Source organism: Coptis chinensis, chromosome 3 (assembly GCF_015680905.1).
Source record: "Coptis chinensis isolate HL-2020 chromosome 3, ASM1568090v1, whole genome shotgun sequence".
Classification (NCBI taxonomy): domain Eukaryota; kingdom Viridiplantae; phylum Streptophyta; class Magnoliopsida; order Ranunculales; family Ranunculaceae; genus Coptis; species Coptis chinensis.
Window position 1 is genome coordinate 110,378,630 of NC_141458.1, and position 9,888 is coordinate 110,388,517.

Consider the following 9,888-nt stretch of genomic DNA (forward strand, 5'->3'; position numbering starts at 1 on the left):
TTTAGTCTTCGAAGTTCTCTTTATTAAAGATTACACTGTCTCATGGAGAATAGAATGAACATGTACAATGATAGGGAGTTACACTAGGATCAGAGTTGGACTCACAAGGGAAATGAAACTACTAATATCTCCAGCACCCTAACAATGACTATACCCACCATGGTTTTTCTGTCAAGTCCTTTGCAAATTTGTACTGGAATCTTGTGTTGTAAGGTAACCAATCTAAGATCAATGAAGCCTTCTTCTTCTTAGAATAACAATCAACGCATTTTTTAATTGAGTCTTGGAGCTTATTGTCAACATTCTCAGCTACCCAGTTGAGAAGATCATCAGAACTTAGACAAGCCTCCTTTGCGTATCTCTCGAGTAACTTTGGTAGGAATACCTTTCTCGACTTCTTAACCACAACATTGGCTTGAAGAAACTCCTTCATTGCTACTTCCAATTGTTCTTTGATATTTGTGGCAGTGTATACCTTTAGCTGTGTATTTAGCAACACAAGATTATCAAAAATCATAAAGCAGAAGTAATGAGCATAAGTGCATCCGTCAAAAGTAGTACACGTCGGTTATTAGAGATTTCAGAGCCTGCACGACAGCACGAACATACTCTTTTGTTGGCAAGCCAGATTTGACTTTTGGCCTTTTCATGCCCAAAATAAATGACATTTTTAAAAGACCATTCCTGTCTATATTTTTTTTATTTATAAAACAGCTAGATAGATATAGGAAGAGTGGTAAACATTTTAAAGTTTAACGCTGATCATATATAAAGCTGAAATAGAAGCAAGAAATTACCACAGGATCAGAAGAAGCACCGGTACAAAGAGCAAAGCAGAGAAGAGGTGAATTTTGAAGAGCAAATTTTGAACTGACTTGCTTATTCTCTCCGGATTTTTTCCTCATTGCAGTTGAAATAATTGCCTCAAACCACTGAGAGTCAAAATAAATGAGAATTAACAAATGTTAATAACAGGTGACGCATGCTTTTGAATAGTTAAATACAAAATTTATATAATTTTTTGTAAACGAGTTTTGCATCTCATACTTCCTATATACTGATTCTAACAATTTCTAAGAAACTCATTACGTAGAAAGGTTGTTCCCTCAATACGGACACTAATATTTCTAAAATTCTCAATTGTAATGTCACATTCTCATGTGTAGATGATGCATCCACCTGTATCAGACCCATTTCTAGCCTTTATGGATAATCCAGTCATTGACCATACAAGTTAAATAGAAATGATAATTGATGTCTTTTCCACACCTAGATAATGGACTGGGGTCAAAGTGCAACAAGCATGATCATTTGCCAAAAATTAAATTTCACTGATAACTCAAGTTCTAATTGACCTTGGTCATGTACTCAACTACTCATGCATTTAAAAGTTGGTTAACAGTCCATTTGAACTTATTCTCGCAAAGGCGTTTTTCATCAAGGAAATAATGAGCATGATCCTCCATAGAACCAATTAGTACTGAAAATATTTTTACTGAAATTATTAATGAAGTAAATGACAAGGAAATGAAGCAGTACCCGACCAATTCGAGGGTTACGCGTGCAGAATATGGACTGCTCTATTGTATTCACACTTATAACATGACCGCCAATGTTGTAAGCAGCCTGCACTAAACAAAGAAAACTACAAAGGTTAGTTAAAAGATTTTTAGAACCACAAGAAGATGTTTCCGAGATGTCCTGCAAATACAAGAAACAAAAAAGAAAGACTAAACAACATAAAGGAACCTTCTATAGGGATGTTATGAGGTGTTATGCCTCCAACTCCTACTATACCCGACAAAGAAAGAAAAACTGAAAAGAAAACGAAAGGTTGCTCCACAAAACACTCCGAATATGAATGATTCTCATATACACACAAAATGCTCAAACAGAATGTCTTGCGTCTCCTCATGAACCTTGGACCACACAAATTGAAAGCCTCTTATGACCACAATGACCTCCAAAGATGCCCCAACTCCCTCAAAGTATCTTTTGTTTTGCTCCAGACACAGTCCTCACAAGATGGCAAAGGGAAACCATACTCCAAATTCTTCTCTCTTTTCGTAAACAGATTAATTTGAAGAGGCTAGAAGCAGCTTCACCAGCCCTAGACAAACCCAATGGACCTACGGGTGGAATTTGAGCCGAGCGGAAATGAACGAGCCAACCCTGAGCTTACTTTTAAAGCTCATATAATTAACGAGCATGATAAAGCTAGGCTCGACAACGTAAAATAACCGAGGTACTCAGGCTCGGCTCGCTAAAAGCTCGGCTTGGGCACGTTCATATAATACATGAGCCAAGCTTGAGCTTATTTTAAAGCTCGCTTAATAAACAAGCCAAGCTTGAGAATAGTGAAGCTCGGCTCGATAAGCTCAAATTCCATCCCTGAATGGACCCCTGACATCTGAATAAAAGCATGTCAAATCCTCCAAGAGAAATGACACAAAATAATGGTATTGTTAACAGATTCACCATCTAACAAATATAAAGGACATAAATTGATCAGAACTTCCTTGAAGCGTCTCTCTCAAAGATTGTCAAAAGTTGAAACACGGCCTAAAGAAACATACCAAACAAAGGAAGCAACTTGCGAAGGGACCTTGGAACCCAAAATATAAAGGAAGACAGTTGTCTAGGAAAAACAGGTGGGCAAAGAGCAAGAAGCCCGTAAAAGGATTTTGTTGAAAATCACTCAATTTGCTAACAGACCACAAGATGTTTTCATGCAAGTAAGAGTGGCATGATTATTGGCGGAAGCAATTAACTACAATAAACACATGGGAAAAACTTTTCAGTTTACATAAATCAAACCTCAACTAGGTTTTCAGTTCTGCATTAGGAGGACGAAAAAGTCTTTCTAAAGTTCAATTAAAACATTAACAATCAGCCAAAAAGAGCCTCTTAACGGCTGATAAAAGTCCAGATAAAGTTAAATACATGGGGGGAAAAAACACGCACACACACACACATAAATCTGTTCAGTTATAGCCAAAACAAATTGATTATTTAACAAATCACTGAATTCAAACACCTTATAAATACAAGGCTACCACTAGAAGTAATTTGAAAGATTTCAACCTTTGGGGAAGATATAGATGAAAAGGGGAAGGTAATAAAATTATGTAGGTCATTTAAACTTGTCTAAGTTCTTCACGTATCAAATTGATAACTTTAAAGAACCATGATTTGTGTAGAACACTACCTTGTGAAATAAAGCAACCCTTCTTAAAGATCCTTGAGGGATTCCATATGCTAAATACGCCTGCAGAAATGAAAGAAAGAAAGGTTCAATGAAAGATATTGAAAACCGAATTTCTTCTATATATATATATATATTTATTTACTGATAACAGAAAGAAATCTCAAATTACGCGATCTTTACATGCATAATGAGAGAATTGTACACGTTGATCCAAAATGCTAGTTGAGCTTCCGTTCCCATTTGACATATATTCACTCTTTCCAGCTGTTCTACTAGTACTCTGATATTGACAAAAGCGAGAAATAAGTTAGGTGCTTTTTGTACTCCTTAATTATAAACAAAAGCATATTTTGATATGCTTGGTGGGTAAGAGTATAAGACAGTAAAGGTTGTTTTACTAAGGTACACCAAATACATGCAAACTTGAGCTTGTGGGTCTAGAGCTACTCTGAATGGATGAACAACCTGAAACAATTTATTTGACTCTGAAAGAACTCATCAGATTGTTTAAGTTCTAATTGTTTCAGAGTATGAAAAAAAAGGCATATTTATAGTGCTTGCAGGATGGACAGTTAGGTTCATATACTTCAGGGCACCAACTATATGCATTGCTTTCTGACTAGATTAACACGATAATAATCAGACTATTTATTTGACTCTCTAAAAGGATGCATCGAAAATGCTATAATTTTTGTTGTTGTTTCAGAGTACTGAGTACCCATAGGATGACGAGCATCCCTCTCTCCCCTCACCAGTTCTTCTCTCTTTCCATGCAAGCATTCAACATTCAAACGCGAACTAATGCACTGATACCTATATTCAACCAAGTTGCAGTTGCAATCTACTTAATGAGCAACTACCTTCCTATAAAAAATAAACACAGAGACCAGAAAACTGTGTAACATGAGATGCAGAATCCCACCTATAGCTGTTGATAGCATAAGATGCATGAGAAAATTGGCTCTTGTCAGTTGATATCCAAGAAATATCCAACGTTGATCGGCAAGACCACTCCTTATCCTTTTTAGAACCACGCCGCGGAAGAATCACATTGGTAGATGACCTTGACAGCAAAGGTGAACATTTCTTTTCTAGTTTCGTCGATTCAGCGGTCTGTACCCAACAATATACTGCAGCCATACACCTGACTAACTCCTCAGACAACTTACTTGGGCACTGAAAGAGATGATCTTTTAACGTGCGTGTGAAAGAAGTTTTCTCCACAATAGGTACCTTTTCATAAACCTGAAAAGAAAAACACAGATAAAGAAAATCTGAGATAAAAAGAACTTAAGAACAGGTCACACTTTATTCAAGAATTGGAAAAGCTCAGGAATTTAATCAAGCTTATAGGAGTTAAAGGAAATACTGCACAACTGAAGAATCGGAACGGTTACCAGAACTCTATTTATTAAATCATTGCAAAGATCATTTCGAAAATGTAGTAAAAACATTGATGCAACTTACGTTTGCAATTTTGCATTAAGTATTTCTAAAGTATATCAATTCCAAGCAACTGCTAATACCTAGAGCTTACAGGTCAAATTAATTTAATTTAGTAAATTTTGCAAAATCTAGTCCTTCAAACGTCTATTCATTGAAGGTATTCCTACGTTCTAACAGCCTCACACGAAGACCAAAAGAAATCTCCATGTACCTCCTAATGATAAATTCCATTAGGGGCACCTAATCGGATTACCACTCGTCCACTCCTTTTTACAATGGTCTGCTTTAGGAATCTCACTATATAGGTAGCACTAATTTGAAACGTTTGTGGAAACCAAGTCTCTATTCTCTAACAAGCCCAATTAGAACTTCCACACACACACGCGCACACAAATGAATTTTTTTATAAATCCAAATCCTTCAACACCAAAGAACACGTGCTGTCATCCATACTAGCTAAAACTGGTTCATATTTCTCTTACCAAACGTGAAGGCTTTATAACATAACAACGTCAATCAGGAGTTTCCTTTGTTGGTCCAAACATGTCGAGGTTTTTCTTCACTTCTAGACCTAGCTTTTGCTTTTCCCCTCCGAAGAGTTTAATACGTACACACATGTATCCAAACATGTCAAAACTCAAAATAAGGTAGAACTTGAGTTAATGTAACAAGCTCTCAGCCATAGTTGTAGGCCTTAACTATTACAGGAAACCAATACGAAACACCTCAAAAATATCATATTAAAGTGGATAAGAAATCAGATCACTGAAAAACAAAGTGGAAATAGCTTACTTTTGAAATTTAAAAAATGTGAATGTGAAAAAAGAAATAAAAACAGAGAGGCATGAATGTGAGATTATTTATTATATATCTGTACATAAAGGTCTTCAGTAGAATTACCCAAATATTTGCATTACATACCTTACTAGGATCTAAACTACTTTCAGTAGCAATATTACTCTGGCCGCTCAACAGCGAAGAATGTCTACTCTTAGACTGCAAGGAAGCATTCCTTTTCCTATACCCCTTCATAGAAACCAGCACCTGGAAAGGCTGCAAGGGCAAGTTTTTCGAAGAGCAGAATGAACTTGATATTATGCTTGGATGTTTCCTTGCTTCATTTTTCGTATGGGCAGGAGAAGTCATGCCAGAGCTTTGCTGAGAAGGGGTAGTGCTAACACATTGTTCAAAAATGCTTCTATAGAGAGAGAGAACGTGTTGCTCGCGGCTTGCAACTTCTTCTTCAAGTAATTCAATTTCAGCTATCAGCTCCTTTGTCTGCAATGAACCATAATGTTGCTAATAAGCTGTAACTACCTACCTGTTTAGGTTAGGCCAAAGGGAAGTATTCTAACAGTTTCATAAACTCCTTCAATTTAATGCAAACGCATTAGTCCACAAAAAGATACATCAACTGAGCCGTTAGGATTCTCTAAATGAGTATTTGGCTGCAAAGTTGAAATTGGAAATTGACCTTTCCAGTCAGTAATCTTCTAATCCCATTACATGCTTGGTGCATTTGTAATTTGACTAGCTAAGGGAAAACACATATCGGGGCCTGTTGGGGCCAGTAGTTGCTAGTTTTTATTGTTTTGAGATTCTACATGGACCTTTAAGGTTTGTTAGTGTTCTTCCCCAAAATTGAGAAAACTGAATAATTAGGAAATGAACTATTTTGTTCTTGAAACCCTAGCATTTCCATATTTTGTGTTTCTTAAGGTTATTCTGCATTCTTGCTTCCATGAGAATTTTATGTTACACTTCGATAAATATTTTGTGTTTGCTTAAATTTGTTCTGTCATTATAGCTTCCATGAGAATTTTACATTACACTTCGATAATGGACTACTTAAAAGACTGAAAGATCATGATGTTCCACCTTAATAGATTTTATTTTCCTACTGTCACATTAGAATATTACAGGAGCAAAATAATCAATCCTATATGTCCATCAAATTACTGGTTTGAAAAATAAGGACTTAAAAGCAATGCATACCTGAGTAGCAACATGTCTATGTCCAGGAGAAAGAGTACTCGAAGCTCGACCCATTGCCCTCTCGAGCATGACGCGCACAGACTTTTCTTGTTGCAAACGCGAGTGTAGGTCCTCAATCTGAAAATAACTCATCACTTATTGGAGCCAATGGTACTATTATCCGTGCTTTGAATCTATGCTTCTTGCGAATTAGTAGTCTAATGTATACTAAATATAACAATGATAAATCACACACAGGCAACTGCACATACACTAGCATGAACGAATACAATTGCACATAAAAAGTTCAGATAGAGACATAAATCAAATGCGAAGATGGATGTTCGACACTTACATCTTTCTCCAAAGAAGCTCGATGGTTTGATGAATCCCCGCTTTTGCAACCATTAGATTCTTGAGGAAGAGGACTTTTTCCCCTGTGACTTCTTTCTGTTGGTGGCAAACCCTAGTGGAGAAAAGTGTAGTGTGTTAATTGCCTACCCCTTATTATTTGATGTTGTTTAATTTGAATTTTATGTTTTACCCGATGGAGTAACATGTAAATATGAAATAGCACCTTGGAGAATAATAATGATGATCTTACATCTGATGTGCTAAGGTCCTTCCCCAGGGGACGCAAGACGCCGTCTTTTGCCACATTCCAGTTCCACTCAGAAGCACTGAAATGAAAGAACTATTACACCACCATAAATGTGAACTCTCTTCAAAAAAATTGTCGGTTTACAGTTTAGACATCTATCACGTTGTACTTTTATGTTCTCGGACAATTAACCTCAGTAAATGAGCCAAGCCAATATTATAAAAGGAAACAAGCATATCCCACAGGTTCATTTCGCTGAAAATATGATTTAAGAATAGCAAGAGCGTACTCTATGGTTCCCATTTTTTAAGTTTACAGAAATGTTAGCCAAAGATCAAGAATTAGATATAGCCCTTCAGCAGCTTGAGTTTAAGCATGTATGCATACAAAGTACCACTGTCCACTTTGAAAAATTGTAATGAGGCAATGATTAAACAAAAGTAACGTCTACATTTGGGAGATTCATGGACATCATTAATCAAAGTTAAATATGCTTGTCCTATATAGTTCACGAACAACAGTTGCAGAGAACCCTCCCCCCTCCCCCACCCACTGATGCACACAAATATGATACTCACTAACGCCAAATGTACACGTTCCTATTCACCGCATTTTGATAAAGATCTATTACAAAGAAGGTATTCCCTCGAGCTAGCTCAAACGGTGTTTTTAACCCATTTCTTATCAAAATGAATGGTATTTTCAACAAACTGTATTTTGCAAAAAGTTTTCTAAAGTTCCAGTATTGTGTCAAAAAACCCTTAGAACAACTGCTTGTGATCACACATTATGAATTTTAAAAGGAAACTACTCCTTTCTCCTTCCCATCCACTCCTCATTCATCTGAACCAAAATCATTTAACTAACACTGCACCACTAGTACAATTTCTCCATCCTCAATCCCCACTCCAAATAAATACAATCGTTAAAACTTAAAATTCCCACGTCCTATATGACATCTAACGAAAAGCAAGTACACCAGAGCATCTATAACTAATTAAAAAAAGAAGAAGTCAGAAGTCAGACCTTCTAGAACGTTTATGTTGAGCATGAACATCTAAAGTAGTATCCAAAATACATTTCCCAGTTTCTCTCTTTCCATCCCCAAGTACAGCATTACTACTACTACAACCCCTCATTTTGAGTTATTTCCAAGTTTGAAGAAGAAACATACAACAACATGTGATTATAAGGTGCAAACACAAGGAATATTATGAGAGAAGAAAAGAATTTTATTACTAAATAAATAAATATATGCGTCTGTTTTGGAATGAAGTATTTATGAGTGAAAGGATTTGGAATGTAATAATAAAAATATAATTATATACCAGATATGAGCTCCTGGCAAGAATTTATTTTTGCCGTTGAGCGCATTTATGATGGAATTTATTCTCCCCTTCTACTCTCACTTGCAGAATAACGGTTGTTACTTGTTAGTTGGAGGCTGGCATCATATTTTCTAATATATCCCGAATATATATCGAGATAAAGTTCACCATTTTTGTATAGCATTTAAAACTCTGACTTAGAACAGTGAAGATTCTTCTATCGCTGGACTGCAACAATGAAATGACTGCTTATAAGATTACGAAACAGGAGTCAGATATACAAAAATAAAAGTGACTACCGAATGACACTTTGACATGAAAATAACAAAGAAACATGCATCTAGATCGCCACTAATAATGAAGTTAAACGAGATAGGTGTTCCAATGAAAGGATCCGTTCTGACTAATCGAGTTAACTTGTCTAAATTTAAAACTGGGGGATTGCCTACTTCACCAAGGTCGGCAATTGAAAGTATAATTGATTTCTCCACATACCAAGAAAAGTGATATTCCTCATAATCATCTGACAAGACTTCACCTGAAAATATCCACCAACATATTACCGCGCCACACATGGCATGCCAAATGTGGCAAGGAGTTACAAATTGACAAATACTTTATTTATTTAGTGAATTCATTTTATGGAAAATGAGGTAACGTGGACAGTCTATACTTTGAAAAAAAATCTATGTATTCACGTGTCTGTGTCTGACACTAATCGGAAAATGGAATTTATCCCAAATTTTGATATTTTGCCGTGTCAAATATAATTCTCATACACACCTATCGGTGTCAATATAACATAGGGAAAATCAATGCAATTAAATACCCAAATGATTACAGATTAATGTAAATAGTTATGTATAGAGGCTACTATAAGCGCTTGCGAACAAGGACTAATTAAAGCTCTCTCTCTCATGGCTGTTCTTCACCCCATCCTCACCATGATTCTACTTGTCAATGGAACTAGATAAAAATCCATTCCTTATACAACTTTGTCTACAGTTTTGTAGTCTATACAACAGCTCTACGAGTACAAGGATGTGTACTCCCACATTCATTTGGGGAACCTTGTAAATTACTTTCGACCAACTCTTCTACTTTTCTACATTTCTTAGTAAACATTTTAATGATGTAATGCATACTATTGCAGTTACATGCCCTTTGGGTGGGTGACCTACTATGTAAAGCAACCTAACAAAAAAACCTATCCATAACCTACTGTGTTTCAAAATTCACTTGAGAATCATTAAAATACAGCGCATATATACCATTTCATATGTTAAGACATATATTTCTAGACAATGACTCCATGTGTTATCTTTTACATT

General features: G+C 36.0%; 1 protein-coding gene across 9 annotated transcripts; it reads right to left on the reverse strand.

Moving 5' to 3' along the window:
* LOC147512920 (electron transporter, putative (Protein of unknown function, DUF547)) lies at nt 1-9,651 on the reverse strand. 9 transcript variants are annotated; one of them, XM_086595921.1, is made up of 12 exons: nt 9,053-9,650; nt 8,256-8,785; nt 7,233-7,308; nt 6,984-7,094; nt 6,650-6,766; nt 5,576-5,932; nt 4,131-4,453; nt 3,389-3,488; nt 3,209-3,268; nt 1,540-1,626; nt 798-932; nt 1-481 (listed from the first exon to the last, which is right to left on the reverse strand). In XM_086595921.1, exons 2-12 carry the CDS (start codon nt 8,366-8,368, stop codon nt 149-151), a joined length of 1,812 nt encoding a protein of 603 aa, XP_086452047.1. In that variant the 5' UTR covers nt 8,369-8,785; nt 9,053-9,650; the 3' UTR covers nt 1-148. The 9 variants fall into 9 exon arrangements, 8 of the variants coding, with proteins under 8 accessions (XP_086452047.1, XP_086452048.1, XP_086452049.1 ...); XM_086595922.1 differs by having other exon boundaries at nt 9,096-9,113; XR_015215133.1 differs by lacking the exon at nt 9,053-9,650 and having other exon boundaries at nt 1,545-1,626; nt 7,206-7,308; nt 8,256-8,512.
* Nucleotides 9,652-9,888: the final 237 nt, after the last annotated feature.